Here is a 17,250-nt window from a genome sequence, read left to right as displayed (position 1 = left end):
ATGAACTATGATGGAAAGTGGCATGTGTCCCACTGGGACAGAGCAAGAACAATTCTTCATGCTTACTTCACATTCTAAGCAAGATAATCCAAGAACCCACAGTGAAGCTAGGCACTGGTGGCTCTAATCTGTAAAGGCATATCTCCAATTAGCCAGCAAAAAGCCAGAAGTGGAGCAGTGGTTTAAGTGGTAAAGTGCAAGCCTTGAACAAGAAAGCTAAGGAGTGTCCAGGTCCTGAGTTCAAGATTCAGTACTGGTATGCTGTGTGCGTGCAAACCACCTCACAGTGAACTAAGACTCATCATCTTTGAGACCTGGATAATTTACAATGAGCACAGCTCATTGAGAAATAAATCTTGGTAGTTTGAAACCACTAAGGTTTAAGCATTATTACCACAGTAGCCTGATCTGACAAAAGATTATTATTACTATTATTTTTTGCCAGTCCTGGGGCTTGAACTCAGGGTCTGGGCACTAGCCCCAAGCTTCTTTTTGCTCAAGGCTAGCACTCTACCACTTGAGCCACAGTGCCAATTCCAGCTTTTCCTGTTTATGTGGTGCTGATGAATGGAACCCAGGGCTTCATGCATGATAGGCAAGGACTCTACCACTAAGCTACAATTCCAGCCCCCCAAAGGTTATTTGCATAGTCACTGAGGCGCTGAGAATTAAAATGCAGTTACTACACTTCTGATCCTGTTATTGAAAGCTGGTAGACTGAGAACATTGTGATTCCCCCGCCCCTAGCTCATCCACCACCACGTGCTTTGAAGAACATTATTCTTTTCTCAGAGCCCTTCACGCATGAACCCTCCATTATTCAGGCAGTTGTGTGTGTGGGGGGGAGAGGGGGGAGGTGGAAGAAAAAAGAGGAAGGCCCAGATCTTGTTTTCACCATTCCAGAGCCTGATCCCAGAACTGTCCCCACCCACTAGTACTCACACGTAACTTTGTCATAGGGCGCCTATTACCACTCCCAAGGTGTCACAGGCAGAAAGGAGCAGCAGCTGGCGCCACTGCAATGTCAGGGCAAGGCAGCCAGGCTGCGCTCTCCCCTCACTGGTACCTGGGCTTGGCTGAGCCCCGAGCAGCCGCCTTCTCTAGGGAAAGAAGCCTTCTCAAGTGGGAACAAAAATGAGTGTGAGGCGAGCACCCATCCTGGGCACTATTGAATTTGGGGTGAGTTTTCTTAGTACTCCAGCTCTGGTCGGTTTCTAGTTTCTGGCGGCTAACAAGCTGCCCGCTGGCGCTATTGGGGCTCCTAATTTTTCTGGGCTTTTCCCAAGCCCACACAAGAGCTTCATCTTGGTACACTTGCAGAGATCGTAAATGGTGGGGGTTGAGCCGCCAGAGCTTCAGCAACCTGACCGCGGCCGGGGATCAAAGGCCCGCGGGACGGCCAAAAGGCTGAGCCTGCGTAGCCCCGCTCCCGCCTAGGAAAGGGTGGCGGCCACGCGGGCTCCTTCTACCGGCGTGCTCGCAATAGGCGGGAAAATCTTAGGTCGGGTCGCGGCTCCCCTCCTGCCCGCCGGGTCCGCCCGCCCGTTCAGCAAGCCTTAGCACGCCCGAGGCGCCCAGGCCGCGGGGGAGGGGGACGAGAAGGGCCCCACGCTTCTGACTCATCATCTCCAGCCCCTTTCTCGCGCGCGCTCCAAGTCTCAGGACTTTGGACCTGGGCACCCGTGCGAAGGGGCGCTGCGACAGCCTCTGGGACAGCTAAGCTCTGCCAAGTGCCAACCGCCGATCCTCGCTGGGCTCCGCAGCTGCCTAGCTGGAGGGCTTTGCACCCACAGACAGCTCACAGTTGCGTGGCTGATGTGGTCTTGCCCCCGACCAGGACAGCCCGCCCAGGTCCACCCCGCACACTGGGCCAGTGGTCGCGTCCGAGGAATCTCTCGGCTAGGCCCAGACTTCCAGCGCCAAGCGTCACTCAGCAGATGCACAGCGCCCCCACGGTGGAGGGAAGGCTCTTTATTTCCCGGCAGGTCGCGGGGGGGGGGGGGGGGTCGCGGGGGATTCTGGGACTTGTAGTCTCCGCTAGCGTAGGCAGGCCCCGGATCCAATGGAGAACTGGAGCACCCCTGACTTAGATTCAGGGTTGATGTGCGCTGGAACGGGCATGGAGTGTATAGGGTTGTGAAAGGTGGACCGAAAAGAACAGTGAGATGAGGCAGATGTGAAGATGAATGAGGCAATAGGAAAGGAGGGGGAGGTGGATGGGAGGAAGCAGTTTTACAGGGGTGAAATGAGTAGGACTCCCTTCCTCTAGAGGGGAAGGCAGAAGAAAGGGCTTGCTTTGAGTGAAAACTGAAAGCACTCTTCTGGACTTCATGCATGACTCAAAGCTAGCTGCTCTTTGAGTTTGGTAAGTGAGATGCTGGAGAGTCTGAAGAATGCCCTTTTAGGACAGTAGCACCTGTCTGCTTCCCTTTGCTTCATCACTCATTGGTTCCATTTCCTGTGCTGGCCACTCTGGGACCATTCTCCAAACCAGCAATCCCCTCCATTTCAGAGGGGCCCTGAAAATCAGACATATGAGCAAATTGTAGACGTGAAAAGGAAAATCTAGATAAAAGCACCTTCCTCCTTCCCCATTTTTCTTGCAACCCTTTCAATACACATTTAAGGCAGCATTCTAATGTTCACTCATTCTTCTAGCCCCAGTCAGGTTAGATACCCAATTCTCCTGTTAGGGGAGAATTCTCCACCAGTAGAGGATGAGTAGCTAAAGCCAGAAAGCCAATCAGATTTAATATAAGACCCCTTCATTTCCCTCCTGTTCCATTGTTTTAAGTGACAGTGACCATGATTAGCATGCTAGCTGAGCTGCTCCATGCTCTCCTCCTAACAACCAGTACCTCCTGCAATTCCTGGTAGTGCAGACTCTGGCTCCTGAAGCATCCTGGCTTCCTCTGGCTCAACAAGAATAAGGCATATGCTGAGAACAGTACTCCCCCTAGGGTGAAGGCCTCAGCACTGAGCTCCAGTACCAGCAAGCCTGCCAGCTGCAGATAAACAGGATTGAAGATACTGTGGGGATCCAACAAGTGTTTTCCCATGCCCTTTCTCCTCTCCAGTGCCTGGTTCCTCCTCCCACCTTCTCTTTTATTTACCAGTACCTGGGAGGGGGCAGTAGGGGCAGGCCCCAAGGCTGTCTTCATCACCTCCACCACTACCACGATGAAGCCCAAGATCAAGTTGAAGATGTTGAATATCATCATGGCCCGCACCTGCCAGTAAGCCAGTTGAGCCCTGCCCAGACTAGAGGAACTATTCTAACCCAAAGTCCCACCTACAGCCTAGCTAAAAACAAAATTTGGGACTGCGAGGGTGGCTCAGTGGAAGAGTGCTTGCCTTGCATGCATAAGGCCCTGGGTTCGATTCCTCAGTACCACATAAGCAGAAAAAGCCAAAGTGATGCTATGGCTCAAGTGGTAGAGTGCTAGCCTTGAGCTGAGGGACAACGCCCAGGCCCAGAGTTCAGCCCCACAACCGACAGGGGGAAAAAAAAATTGGCTACTGCTTCTCCTCCTCCACATAGGGTTATCAGTCCTCTAACTTTCTTGCTCATAGTCTTTTAGATCAGTCAGGGACAGACAGCTGAGAGCTTAAGCCAACACTTAAGAGTCACTTCCTGGGCTCTGTGTGTGTTTATGTGTTTGTGTGTGTGTGTGTGTGTATTAGGGGGTATGCGGACGGACTGGTGTTTTAGTCTTACCTTCCAAAGGCAGGGTGCTCTGCGAAGCTCAAGAGTGACAGTCCCAGTGAGAAGACCCTAAATGGTGAGCAGGGCAAGTATTGAACTCTGGTCCCATACGGAGGGCTCCTGAGGACCTCCCTCCCTCCCTTGTGGATCTTACCAAGACTCCAGGCCCCAGTGGCAGTGCAGTGGCCATGTAACAAGCAGAATTCAAGCAGGCAACTGAGATAGCAAAGGGCACCATAGCAATTGCCAGCCATAGCTGGCTTACCTGGATGAAGGTCGGGGCAGGATAGTTTAGGAGTACCCTTCAAAGATTCTCTTTTCCTCCTCCCAACCTTTGCTTCTTCCAGAGATCAGTATGTGGGATGAATTTGAGATAGAAAGAAAGTAGCCAACTAGGGTTAAATACCATTTCAGCCAGAGTTGAGGCCAAGGACTACACACTTATTTAGCCTAACCTTTCCTTACTTCCTTCCCTCCCTCCTTCTTTCCCTCCCTCTCTTCCTTCCTTCTTGTGCTAGTACTGGGGCTTGAACTCAGGGCCTGGGCACACTATCCTTTCATTTTTTTCACTCAAGGCTCATATTCTACCACTTGAGCCACAGCTCCACTTTTAGTTTTTTGCTAGTTAACTGGAGGTAAGAATCTCTTGGTCTTTTCTCCCCTTGGCTGCCTTTCAACCATGGTCTGCAGATCAGAGCCTCCTGAATAACTAGGATTACAAGCATGCATGAGCCACCAGCACCTGGCTCCATTTAATTTTTTTCTGCTTCAGGTTGTAGTTTAGTTACGTACCTGTATTCCTAATAGTCAGTGCTCCTGAGAGATTAAGTGTCTTGCCTTGTTTTTTTCTAAATTTCTCCCACCCTCCTCCCACTCAGAGCCTAGCAATTTCTGGCTAGGCACAATTTCTCAGTAGGTGCTCATTCAGCTTGAATGAAGTTGAATTAGGTACAAACAGACATTCTAAGACTGGCCTGGGGCAGCCTGGCCTCACCGCCAGCACCAAGAGGTGTCCACTTTGTCTGTGTCTTGCCCAGTGCTGTAGCTTTTCCAGACGAAGGCTGGGTCTCTCCTGATCTCCATGATTAGCTCTGTGTTCCATAGTTCTCTTCACTACAAGATGTGGGTACTTCCTGGGTTAGAAAAATTCATTACGGGACCTGTCTTCCAGGAAATAGGACCTGCAACAACATCTCTTTCAGTTATCCCTCTGTACCCTCCCAATCCAGTGTGGAGGCCCAGAACCAATATACTTACCTAGTCTGAAGCAGCTGCTTTAAAGGGATGGGACCTAGCTGTGTCGTGAAATGTCTTAGGGGCTTGGGGGCTCAGAGCAGATGTCCATAACTTGTCCTGGCACAGAAAGGCTGTCAGGACTGGAGTGTGGCAGGGCAAAGGTCCCTATGAATGCCTAAGGATCAGGGAGTGGCCCTGTGTGGTGGCCTGGCCTCAGTTCACACCATGAGACACAGAGCCCTGCCTCATTCTGTTACCATTTCCTGTTGCTGTTTCTCCCCAATATCTTCTACTCACCTCATCCTTTTCACCCTGGATCTCAATCTCCCCTATTTTCATCTAAAAATTCTCCTTTCCTTTTGGCTTTTCAAATTACTTGACTCTTTCCTAGTGAGATCCTATATAACTGCCTAGATTGGCTCTTACCACTTCCAGCTCTGTGCCCAGGACTAAATCTTAATTCCTGTCTCTCATTTTCTGGAAAGTTTCTTCTCTCTCCTCCTTTTCTTGAAAGATTTACTCTGAGCAGGACACTAAGTAAATGGGGAGACCTCTTTATAGTGGAAATTGCTTTTTTTTTTTGGTCCGGTTGTGGGGCCTGAACTCTGGGCCTGGGCGCTGTCCCTCAGCTCTTCAGCTCAAGGCTAGCGCTCTACCACGTGAGCCACAGCACCACTCTGGCTTTTTTCTTTTTGCTTATGTGGTGCTAAGGAATCGAACCCAGGGCCTCAGGCATGCAAGGCAAGCGCTCTACCACTGAGCCACCTTCCCAGCCCCTGGAAATTGCTTTTGACTCAGTGATAACCTGAGCCCAGAAATGGTTCGTCTGTCCTTCCTTCCTTCCTTTGCTCCTTCCTTCCCTCCTTCCTTCCTGTTTCTTTCTCTCTTCCTTCCTTTCCCTTTTTCCTTCCTCCCTCCTTTTCTTCCTTCCTTCCTTCTTTCCTATCTCGCTGTCTCTGTGTGTATGTGGATACTATGGTTTGAACTCAGAGTCTGGCTACTCTCCCACTAGATATTCTACCACTTCGGCCACATTTCCACTTTGGGCTTTTTTTTTGTTGTTGTTTCCTCTGATTAATTGGAGCTTAGAGTCTACCCAGGCTGGCTTAGAATTATGATCCTCAGATCTCAGCCTCCTGCGTAGACAGGATTATAGGCATGAACCACCAGTGCCTGGCACTATTTTGACATTCTTTTTTTTTTGGGTCTGGTCATGGGGCCTGAACTCTGGGCCTGGGTGCTGTCCCTCAGCTTTTCAGCTCAAGGCTAGCTCTCTACCACTTGAGCCACAGCGTCACTTCTGGCTTTTTTCTTTTTTCTTATGTGGTGCTGAGGAATCAAACCCAGGGCCTCAGGCATGCAAGGCAAGCGCTCTACCACTGAGCCACCTTCCCAGCCCCACATTTTGACATTCTTTTACCTACTTGAACCTTAATTTGATAATAAAAGGTAGCCATCCATCCATATGCCTAAGAACGATCCTGGCTTGTACTTAATAACTATTAAACTGATGAAGTGCTGAAGAAGCCATACTGATGTGCCCCATGCCCATGCCATAAATGGTTTGTTCAGAGGCTAAGATGGGGACATTTTTTTTTTTTTCTCATTAAGTAGCAGATCCAGTTGGGCCCGAGGGTGTACTCTAGAGATCAAATGTTGGTATACAGACTGAAGTCTGGAGGCAGAAGACCAGCTCTATGTTGAAGTCCCAGATCTATCTAGCTAACCCTGGGCAAACTGGTTAATCTGTTTCCTTATCTGCAATGAGAAGTTAATAGTACCAATCTTTAGGGGTTGTCTTGAGCGTTAAGAGAAAAAAATGCATAAAAACTAGCTTAGTCAGTAAATGTTAGTAGCTATTGTTATTACCGTTGATGATAGAAGCAACTCAATCATAGATCCCTGGGAATCAGTCCCAGGAGATAGGGGCGTGGGAAGCAAGTGGCCTTCCTTAGAAGCCACTTTTACCCTAGCCCATACTAGGTCAACATTACTGTATCTTTGTATCCACTCTTCTTTCTTGGAGAGTGGGAGCCACATTTTAAAGGGATCCAGAGAACTGTTTTGTCTGTACCTCCTTTTCCAATCCCCACATGAATTTAATGACACGAGGATCCCTTAATTTGAAGGGCAGTAGAGAGACTACCCTCGTTTTTCTTATCAGTAAACGGGAACTCATGATATAAGAGGGTTACCGTAAGGACTAGACATTAAATATGTGAACGAGCCTTCAAGTCCGAGTATATCACTTGTAAGTTTGTAGTAACCGTCCAGCCGACAATCTCCCCCTGGGAAGGCACAGTCCCATCCCATCTGCCCATGCACTCATCTCCCCTCACCCCAGCGCTGAGTACAGTGCCTGGCACTCGGTAAGCACTCGGTAAATATTTGTTGTACTGAAGAGCCATTAAAGTATCCTAAAGAATGGAAAACAGAATTCCGAGAGCGAGGAACGAGAATTGTTTATCGAGAACAGAAAGGATCGAAGACTAACTTTAATCACGTTTCTTACACGGCAGACATTAACTAGCATTGTAATCGCCCCTCCTCCTCCCCCCCAAAAGACAGAAATTGTGAAGGAGAGGCTTTGAGATAAAACCCCAGGAAGAACTTCCCCAGCCCGAGCGTGTCGGGGCAGAGCCGGCGGCAGCGCCAGCCCCTTCCCTGGTATGTCCGGGTCCAGGGAGGAGGGGCGGTTCTGCTCGCGGCTGGGGAAGGACGAGATGACCTTTCAGAATCTCTCCCCGTCCCCCGTACGACCCGTCGGCGCGCCCCACCCCCGCCCCCCTCCTCCCGCCTTCCGACAGCGCCCCCCGTCTCCGCTCGGCCCGCACCCCGCCCCTGGCGGCAGCCTCTGCCGGCTCCCGGGGTCCCTAGCCCGCGTCCCCAGAGCTGAGCGCGGCTCCCTGCCCCGCCGCGCCGCCCCCCGCATGCTAATGGCCGGGCCGCCTCCCGCCGCACACAATGCGGGCCAGGGCCGGGGGCGGGGGGACCGGGGAGGGGGCGGGGGCCGGGCCGGGGGCGGGGGGGCCGGGGCCCGGCGCATCTCCCCCGGCCCCACGTAACGCTGACGCCCGCGCCGCCGGCCCGCCGCCCGCCGCCGCCGCCGCCGCCCGCTCCGCCGCCGCCCGCCCGGGGCTCGTGAGTAGCCGCTCCCCCCACTCCCGGCCACCCCCCCCCGTCCGCCACCCGCCCCTGGCCCCCTCCCCCCTTCCCGGAGGGGGGGCCTCCCCGCGGGCCCGGCTGGGAGCAGGTGCAGGGGGCGGGGGCGGGGGAGGGGCGCCGGCTCGGCCCCGAGCAAACTTCGCCCAGAGCTCCTGGGGGGCGGGCTGGGGGTGGCGGCCTTAGAAACCTGGAGAGCTAGGGGGGCCCCGAGGGAGGGGGGGCAAGTGGGGGGTCGGGGGGGCGGACTCCGCCGGGGAAAGGCCAGCGGGGTGGGGGCTGATGGCGGGGTGGCGAGTGTCTTTGTAGGGGCCCCGAGGCTGGGCGCGAGGGGCCCTGGCGGGGAGGGTGGTTTCAGGGCTGATAGCCGCCAGCCTGAGTGGATGAGCGCTCCCCCAGGCCCAGGTAGGGCCGGTGGGAAAGAGGGGGGAAGGAACCCAAACTCTCCGGGAGTGGGGGTGGGGGAGGGGGGAGGATGGGGGTGCTTCCCTCTCTGCGTCCCAAACAAAGTGTCACAAAGAGCTCGGCCCGCGGCGGCAGCGGAGGCGGCTGCAACTCAGCTTTTGTTCTCCCTACCGGGGTAGCTGAGCTCTGGCCTCCCTATCTCTCAACCCTGCCCCCCGTCATCGTTCTGGCTTATCTTCCCTGGCTGGGGCCTAGGGTGGCCCTGGAAGAACCTCTTGTGTAGAATCACGGGTCCTACCCTAGTTGCCAGCCTATTTCGGGGGGGGGGGAATCTTCCCAGAGGTTCCCTCCGCCCCCCCCCCCCCCCCCCCCCCGTTTCCCAGTTTGCAGACTCAACCTCTTGCCAGGTATTCAGACTCACTTTTTAAGAGTCTGCTCCAGGAACTTGTGTCCCCCTTTCACAAATCTAGGTCCCACAGAAGTTTCCGAATTGAGGTCAAGTTAGGACATGTCTCTGGGATAAGATTCAGTATGGCGGGGTAACAGCAGGTGTTCCTTCCTCTCACCTCCTGCTATACATTTAGCAGTCCATGACTGAGATCCATGCCCCCAGTTCAGGACAGTGAGGACTGGAAAGGGAAGCTTTACCCAAGAACTCAGCCTAAGAAGGTCTGTGGCACAGGCAGAGTTATCTGAGCCAAAGAGGTTTGGAGGGCTTTGGAGAGGAGACCATAAAAGTGAACTGTTGGCATGTCTGTCTGGTCAAGGTGGTCTTGACTCTAGACCACCTACGAATATTGCCATGGTTATTGTAATTGTTAACAGACTTGGGAGGTAGAGGATTCTTAACAGGAAAAAATATCTAGTGTTAGAGATCTGCTTAACAACTACACCCCCAGAGATCCAGAACCCTTCATCCTTACACTTTGACCCTAAAAACTTTCACACTACAAGCTGAGGGATAATCCTTTTAGCCCTCCATTTAGCAGATGGGTCTGGATACCTGCCTTTGTAGTAAGTTTTTTGTTTTGTTTTGTTTAAAATTTACCAACCATTCATGCATCTTTACTTATTAGTAAGATTTGGTGGTCCACACCCCCTTCCCCATTAGCTGCCCACTATGTAAGAGTAATTGGCCTGTTGCTTTGCAAACATTTCCCATCTCTATCCCTGGCCCTTCATCCCTATAGAATCCAAATAAGGGCAAGATAACTCCAGATTCCCAGTGGGAGTGGAAAGTAGGTCATTGCCATTAGGTCAAACATTATGATATTTAAGGCCTGTACAGAAAACTGTGATTGTTGTCCACATATAAGTTAGATTTCAAGTCAGTTCATAGAGTACTAGTCTTTTCAGTGCCTTTCCCTATTGAGACCAACTCAGGAGATCAGGTACCTGAGACTCTGATATCAAGGTGATAGAAGCCATCTTGATAGGGCCTAGGTTGTCTCTCAGTGATTTTTACCAATTTTAGGCTACCTGCTAGTAAAACTTTCCCTGCTGGGGAACTCAGCTTCAGTTTGGGCCTTCTTATATCACTGTATTTCCATTCAGGAAACTGTGTGTGCAATGTAGAGTTTGTTGTTGTTTTGGAGAAAGGAAGCGTTACCCTGTTACTGTTATTTTTGCCTGGGGTATGAGGCCAGCTTTCCCATGTGATGTTTTGTTTGCTATCCTACAGACAGCTTTAGAACCTAGGATCTTCTCAGAGTCAGAATATATGCCCATAGGTTAGTCAGCTATGACCATGCAGTGTTCCCAGCAACCAACCCCCCCTTTCCTGGCCATCTGCTTCCTCTGAATATACCAGATTGGCTGTACACCAGGATGTTCCGGGAATCCCCAGGAGAGCAACAGAATGTGATGGACCCAAATACGATGCCTCAGTACCTCAGTCCAGAATGTACAAACTGTTAACTGTCAGGCCAATCCTTCAGCTAATTAAAAATTTTCAAGTTACATCTATTTTTTATTACCTCTATCTATTTTTAGTGATAACCAAAAGGCCAAAATAATCTCTTGCTACCACTGTCCCCTACAGTTTCCAGATAGGAAACCAGCCCTGGGGCTTGAACTTAGGGTCTGGGCACTGTCCCTGAGCTTCTTTTGCTCAAACTCTACCACTTGAGCCACAGCACCATTTCTGGCTTTTTTCTGTGTATGTTGTACTAAGCAATCAAACCCATGGCTTCATGTATGCTACTAGGCAAGCACTCTACCACTAAGCCACATTCCAGCCTAGTAATACATTTTTAAAAACCTCTACAACCTTCCATAGTTTTTCTGTTTTTTTTTTTTAAAAACCTCTACAACCTTCCATAGTTTTTCTGTTTTTTTTTTTTTTTCCCCTGCCAAATTGGCAAACATGGCATGGCTCCTCTAGCACTTCCCGGCTCTATCTGTGGCACCGAGGTAGCCAGAGTAACAATTCTGGTAGCCCACTGCACTCTCCATGGTACTGAAGGAATGACCATCTGTCTTAAGATCTCTGGGTTCCAGAAGAGTCTTGTGACTTGGAACCACAAACGTTTACTGCTGGAAGGGACTGTCAATGTAAATTGGCCCAGCCTCTTATTTTATAGAATAATTTACTGAAGGTTGTATGGCTACTAATGGTCTTATAATAACCATGTACCCCTTAGTTCTAGGCTAATTCAACATTCATGAAATTATTCATAGGACCCAGCTATGCTATTGGTCCAAGGAAGTGCATTTATTTAGAGGACCCAAGGACTAGAGTGAGTTCCCAAATTTGAAGCTCCTGAACACATATTGGGTGGTGAAGGTGCTTGTCTAGTGATCCTTGGGTAAGGACATTTTATTAATGAATGTCCTGCTAATAATACTCCCAGATTCTGCATGTAACAGATACTTGCTCCTTCAGTGGAGTCCACCAAGTGTTAAAATTAAAGAAGCCTTGGACCTCCAGTGCCTTTTCCTTGCTGATAAACAGACTTGACTTCTAGCTGAGTTCTCGTCTGTTAAAGATGTGTAGCCCGGCGCCCGTGACTCACGCCTGTAATCCTAGCTACTCAGGAGGCTGAAATCTGAGGATCGCAGGTCAAAGCCAGCCTGGGCAGGAAAGTCCGTGAGACTTATCTCCAATAAACCACTCGAAAACTGGAAGTGGCACTGTGGTTCAAGCGGTAGAGCGCTCGCCTTGAGCTGAAGAGCGCAGGGACAGCGCTCAGGCCCAGAGTTCAAGCCCTACGACCAACCAAAAAAAAAAAAAAAAGATTTGTAAGCAGGGGCTGGGAAGATGGCTCAGTGGTAGAGTGCTTGCCTTGCATGCCTGGGGCCCTGAGTTCGATTCCTCAGCACCACATAAGCAGAAAACCCGGAAGTGGCACTGTGGCTCAAGTGGTAGAGCGCTATCCTTGAGCTAAAGAACTGAGAGACAGCGTTCAGGCCCCATTACTGACCCTCCCCCCAAAAAAAATTGTAAGCAAAGTAATGCTGAAGTCCTTTTCTTTTTCTTTTTTTTTTTTTTTGGGTCCGGTCGTGGAGCCTGAACTCTGGGCCTGGGCACTGTCCCTCAGCTCTTCAGCTCAAGGCTAGCGCTCTACCACTTGAGCCACAGCGCCACTTCCGGCTTTTTTCTTTTTGCTTATGTGGTGCTGAGGAATCAAACCCAGGGCCTCATGCATGCAAGGCAAGCGCTCTGCCACTAAGCCACCTTCCCAGCCCCAAGTCCTTTTCTTTCTTAGTAATATATTTCCATTTCATAATGCCAATTAATTGTAAGAAGAAAGTTCTTTACATCCCAAATATTCTATCTTAGGAAAACAAGAAAGGAAAAACAAAAGTCTAGGCCTGCATGTTGTGTTTATTTTAGCCTTGACCAGCTAGATACATATGGAAGCAAGGCAGTAGACTGAATGGCTGGTCAGCCCTGAGGCCTATTCCCATCATTTTGCATCCTGGGGTTGTTTCTAAGTCCAAAATCTGACCTTCTTTGCAGCTAAGTATGAGTCCCCCGCCCACCCCCATCCTGTTTCTTTCCACGCTCTTCTTCAGCTTTGGAGCTCGGCACATCTCAGGCCTAGGGAATTTTAGCTGGAGAATTTTAACCTCTTCTTGCTCAGAGCTTGTGTGGAGCCCCTATCTGTGCAGATGGCCCCGCCCCCCGTCCCTCACTCCAGCCTCTTGAGCTCAGAGCCAGTGTAATCCTCCTCTTGTGTGAGGAAGCCTCTCCCCTGCAGAGAGGAGGAAAGCCTGCTTCAGAACAGCCCTGGACAAAGGGGCTGAGATGCCCTATCAAACCGTAGGCTCCAAGGTTTGAAACAGGGATGAATCCTAGATGGTATTTACAGTTTTTAACCCCTTTCCTAGCCTGGCGGTGCCCCTTAATTTCCATTCCTCCCCCAACTCTTCATTCCCTCTGTAGCTCTCTCTCTCCTTCATGCCCCTCCCCCTCTGTCTGTCTCCAGACTCTGTTGCGGGGAGGTGTTTCTCTCCCATGCATGAATGAGTCTCTGTAATGAATGGAAATGAATGGATCAGGAATCCAGGCAGAGGGAGGGAGAGTGAGGGGGAAGACAGGGTAAGGGTAGAAGCAAGGACCCAGGAACCTGTGAGAATGTTTGGCTGGGTGGTTGGTCAGCGGTGCGAGAGTACTGGTCCTAGTTGGTAACTGGGGAGCATGGTAGACCTTTCCGTTTGCTTATCAAGCTATATAGTCTTACTGTAATGAAAGAGGGGTACACGGTGATGGCTGCTCCTGTCACCAGGGGGTGAGGAGGAGGAGGTAATGGTGGTTCTGGATTAGGCTTTTAAAAAGTATAATTTGGGGGAAGAAAGCTGGGCTATCAGAAAACTTTTTGGTCTTGGCAAAACAAGGGGGTAAAGGCTTTGAGGACCCAAGCAGGGGGGTGAGCTGGCTCATGCCACTAGGAAAAAGGGGTACGTTTTAGGATTACAGGGTGCAGGGTTGGGTTGGGGGTGGCTTTCCATTGCTGAAAATCTTTCCTCTAATTCTTTTCTGCTTTAGTGCCTCAGCACCTGTTGCCTTCATTAGCAGCTTTCCCTCTTCTCTGCACCTCTCAGAACCAAAGAATGTGAAGGGGTCCATGGAGGTGAGTGATACTCTGTCCTGAACCTATAAGTACTTTCAGTGGTACTCACTCCTCTAGTATCCCTCAATTTTTGATGTCCAGTTACCAACAGTCTCTCCTTTGCTGGCCTTAGCATCCAATTCCCACCTATCTCCCAACTTCCAGAAATAAGTACTCCTCTCCTCCAGGCAGGCTAAAACCGACCCTCCCTCTTGTGAACTGCCTCTCCCCCCTATGCCCTCTATTCCTTCACAGGTCACTCTTCACCCTTTGCTCTGTATATGTGTATCTTTTCTCACAGGGCTCACGTCCCCGCATCTCTGGTGGCCACCTAGCGCCATCGCCACCGGCGTTCGACGGTGAGCTGGATCTTCAGCGCTACTCCAACGGGCCCAGTGTGAGCGCAGGGTCTCCTGGGATGGGAGCAGTGGGCTGGTCTGAGAGTCGTACAGGTGAACGACGCTTCCCCTGTCCTGTGTGTGGGAAGCGCTTCCGTTTCAATTCCATCCTGGCTTTGCACCTGCGAGCACACCCCGGAGCCCAGGCCTTCCAGTGCCCACATTGTGGCCATCGTGCTGCGCAGCAGGCTTTGCTGCGCTCCCATCTCCGAACGCACCAGCCAGAGCGCCCGGAGCGCGCCCGGAGCCCTGCTGCCCGCCTGTTGCTGGAATTGGAGGAGCGTGCACTGCTGCGTGAGGCCCGACTGGGCAGAGCCCGAAATTCCGGAAGCATGCAGGCCACCTCTGCCACTGAGGGCCTGGCACAGCCTCAACTTCCTTCGTCATCGTCTGCCTTTCGTTGCCCCTTTTGCAAAGGCAAGTTTCGAACCTCTGCAGAGCGCGAACGCCACCTGCATATCTTGCACAGGCCTTGGAAATGCAGCCTGTGCAGTTTTGGCTCGAGCCAGGAGGAGGAGCTGCTGAACCACAGCCTGACGGTCCACGGGCCGCCCCCTGATCGCCCCCTGGTGGCCACCTCTGCTGGGTCCCAGCCTCAGCCTTTGCCCCAGCCAGAACCCAGATCTGCCCCTGAACCAGAGCCCCGGCCCAGGCCTGAGCCTGAACATGAGGCAACTCCTGCCCCAGCTCCTGCAGCTCCAGAGGAGCCTCCAGCGCCCCCTGAGTTTCGCTGCCAAGTGTGTGGCCAGAGCTTTACACAGTCCTGGTTTCTCAAGGGCCATATGCGCAAGCACAAAGCCTCCTTTGATCATGCGTGTCCCGTATGTGGCCGCTGCTTCAAGGAGCCTTGGTTCCTTAAGAACCATATGAAGGTGCATGCCAGCAAGCTGGGTCCTCTACGTGCCCCAGGGCCTGGCTCTGGGCCTCCCCGGGCACCTCAGCCTCCAGACCTGGGTCTGTTGGCTTATGAGCCACTGGGCCCGGCACTACTTCTGGCCCCGGCGCCCACCCCAGCTGAGCGCCGGGAGCCCCCGAGCCTCTTGGGCTACCTAAGCGTCCGAGCTGGTGAAGCCCGACCCAATGGCGAGGGTGCTGAGCCCGGAGCTGGCCGCAGTTTCGGAAGCTTCCGCCCACTGCAGTCAGCTCTCCCTGCCCGCACTCACCGGAACCGGGCAGAGGAGCCCGAGGAGGAAGAGGAGGTGGTGGAGGCTGAAGAGGAGAACTGGGCCCGGGGCAGGTCGCTCGGCCCTCTGGCTTCACTGCATCCGCGCCCCGGTGAGGGGCAGGGGCACTCGGCACCTGCTGGGGGGTCCCAGGCAAGATCCACAGCCACGCAGGGTATGTCGCAATTCTGTTCTCTCAGGGTTTATGCATCTAGTCCTCTTCATATTTCTGCCACCACCCCCATAAACACAAACCAGTCTTCACCCTCCACTTGTCATTTTTCCCCACCCCTCAGAAGGTGGTAACCTTCTGAGGACACTAATTGCAGTTCACAACAAAGCCCATCTTTCAAGTTCCACCACAATTTCCTGTTTCCTCTTGGGCTCTGAGGGGAAGCAATCTAGTGGGTAGGTGTGGGGGATACTCAAAGCAAAGGGATCCCTCTAACTTCCCCTTTTCATGTGTTACAGAAGAAAACGGGCTGCTGGCTGGAAGTACTCGGCCTGAAGGGGGCCGGGGGGCTACTGGCAAAGATTGTCCTTTCTGTGGAAAGTCTTTCCGCTCAGCGCATCATCTCAAAGTGCACCTGAGGGTACACACAGGTGAGGGAGGCTGCCCTCCATGTGGGGAGGAATAGGGGGGAACTAGAAGACAGAATAAAGGGGAGAGCTACTGGAAACACTGGAGGAAGCCTTCAGATTGGCCAGAGATCACGTGGGAAATGCTCGTTTACAAAGTCAGCCAGCGAGGGAGGCAGTTTGTTTCTGGTCCTTAGCTTGAAGTTTGTAAATGGAGAAAAAGGGATTGAGGGGTGAGGTGTTCAATGATGGTGACCTCTAGAGCTTATCTGACCCACTCTCCCCAGGTGAGCGTCCCTACAAGTGTCCACACTGTGACTATGCGGGCACCCAGTCTGGCTCGCTCAAGTACCACCTGCAGCGTCACCACCGAGAGCAGAGGAGTGGTGCAGGTCCTGGACCACCCCCAGAGCCACCACCCTCTTCCCAGCGGGGTTCAGCTCAGCCATCGGGAGCCAAGTCGGCTCAGCCCCCTGCGACTTGGGTGGAAGGTGCCACGGGCCCTCGGCTTCCTTCAAGCAGCTCTGGGCCTGGGTCCCGTCGTAAGCCCACCAGCCCTGGGAGGACCCTGCGCAATGGGCGAGGTGGTGAGGCAGAACCCCTGGACCTCTCCCTAAGGGCGGGGCCAGGGGGCGAGGCTGGGCCGGGGGGCTCCCTCCACCGTTGCCTCTTCTGCCCCTTTGCCACTGGAGCCTCTGAGCTCATGGCCCTGCACCTACAAGTGCACCACAGCCGCAGGGCTCGAGGCCGTAGGCAGCCCCAAGCTGATGCTTCTCCGCCCTATACCCTAGCACCAACGGGAGAGACCCCACCCAGCCCTCCACTGGAAGGGGAGGATAGCCCAGGGCTGTCTAGACCGGGAGAGGCGGGGCTAGGGGCACAAGAACGGTAGGGTGCCCTCTTAGGGGCAATTAGCTTAGCGAGCTTACCCCGCCGGAGAGGGGAGCCTAGAGGTAGTTGGGTAGAACAGCCAGCAGGGGGCATTGTGGGACTTGTATCCCAACCCCAAGCAGACCAGAGGTGGAAGGGGCAGCAGGTGGAGGTGGGCAGGCAGTCCCCACCCAGCCCAGGGGAGTCACAGTGCCTTAGAAGTGGCAGAGGTGAGGGTCAAAGAATGGGGTCCCAGGGCTGGCAGAGGGTTCTATCCCTGTTGAGGAGCTGCTCTGCCAGTTTTTGCTGGTCTCTAGGAGTGAGAATTTATTTTTATACAAGGGGTGGGGGTGGGGGGCACTGTACCCTTCTAGCCCCATGAGGGGCCCTGTAGACGTTGATATTTTTGGTACGATTCCTGTCATCCCTGTTGCAGTCGTGTCCCCAAATAAACAGGTGTCTTGAGGCACAGGGCTCTGTGTCTGTCTGCCTATGTCCTGTTTCCCTTTTTGCTCTTCTGTGGAGAAAACTAAGTTACCTTCTCAGGCACTTAGAATTGTCACTGGAAGAGCCTGGTAAAGCAAGCTGTATGCCTAAAGTTCAAATTCCCAATCCCATCCCCCTTTCTCTCTCTCTCTCTCTCTCTCTCTCTCTCTCTCTCTCTCACACACACACAC

General features: G+C 52.5%; 2 protein-coding genes across 7 annotated transcripts; one reads left to right on the top strand and one right to left on the bottom strand.

The window, feature by feature from the left end:
* Positions 1-914: 914 nt before the first annotated feature.
* Positions 915-17,047, top strand: Znf219 (zinc finger protein 219). Of its 5 annotated transcripts, none has more exons than XM_042679865.1 (5): positions 915-1,179; positions 13,500-13,584; positions 13,865-15,236; positions 15,596-15,727; positions 15,991-17,047. In XM_042679865.1, exons 2-5 carry the CDS (start codon positions 13,579-13,581, stop codon positions 16,593-16,595), a joined length of 2,115 nt encoding a protein of 704 aa, XP_042535799.1. In that variant the 5' UTR covers positions 915-1,179; positions 13,500-13,578; the 3' UTR covers positions 16,596-17,047. The 5 variants fall into 5 exon arrangements, with proteins under 5 accessions (XP_042535799.1, XP_042535795.1, XP_042535797.1 ...); XM_042679861.1 differs by having other exon boundaries at positions 916-1,179; positions 13,865-15,299; XM_042679863.1 differs by lacking the exon at positions 915-1,179 and adding an exon at positions 7,550-7,609 and having other exon boundaries at positions 13,865-15,299.
* Positions 1,978-5,375, bottom strand: Tmem253 (transmembrane protein 253). 2 transcript variants are annotated; one of them, XM_042679866.1, is made up of 7 exons: positions 4,964-5,375; positions 4,701-4,839; positions 3,861-3,971; positions 3,719-3,775; positions 3,120-3,230; positions 2,859-3,005; positions 1,978-2,519 (listed from the first exon to the last, which is right to left on the bottom strand). In XM_042679866.1, the coding sequence occupies exons 2-7, from the start codon at positions 4,806-4,808 to the stop codon at positions 2,439-2,441; spliced, it is 615 nt and encodes a 204-aa protein (XP_042535800.1). In that variant the 5' UTR covers positions 4,809-4,839; positions 4,964-5,375; the 3' UTR covers positions 1,978-2,438. The 2 variants fall into 2 exon arrangements, with proteins under 2 accessions (XP_042535800.1, XP_042535801.1); XM_042679867.1 differs by lacking the exon at positions 4,964-5,375 and having other exon boundaries at positions 4,701-4,892.
* Positions 17,048-17,250: the final 203 nt, after the last annotated feature.

Source organism: Dipodomys spectabilis, unplaced genomic scaffold (genome assembly GCF_019054845.1).
Source record: "Dipodomys spectabilis isolate Male_0828 unplaced genomic scaffold, ASM1905484v1 ptg000054l, whole genome shotgun sequence".
In the NCBI taxonomy this organism is placed as follows: Eukaryota; Metazoa; Chordata; class Mammalia; order Rodentia; family Heteromyidae; genus Dipodomys; species Dipodomys spectabilis.
The sequence above is the reverse complement of the archived record's forward strand: the minus strand, read 5'-3'. Positions and strand labels throughout refer to the sequence as shown.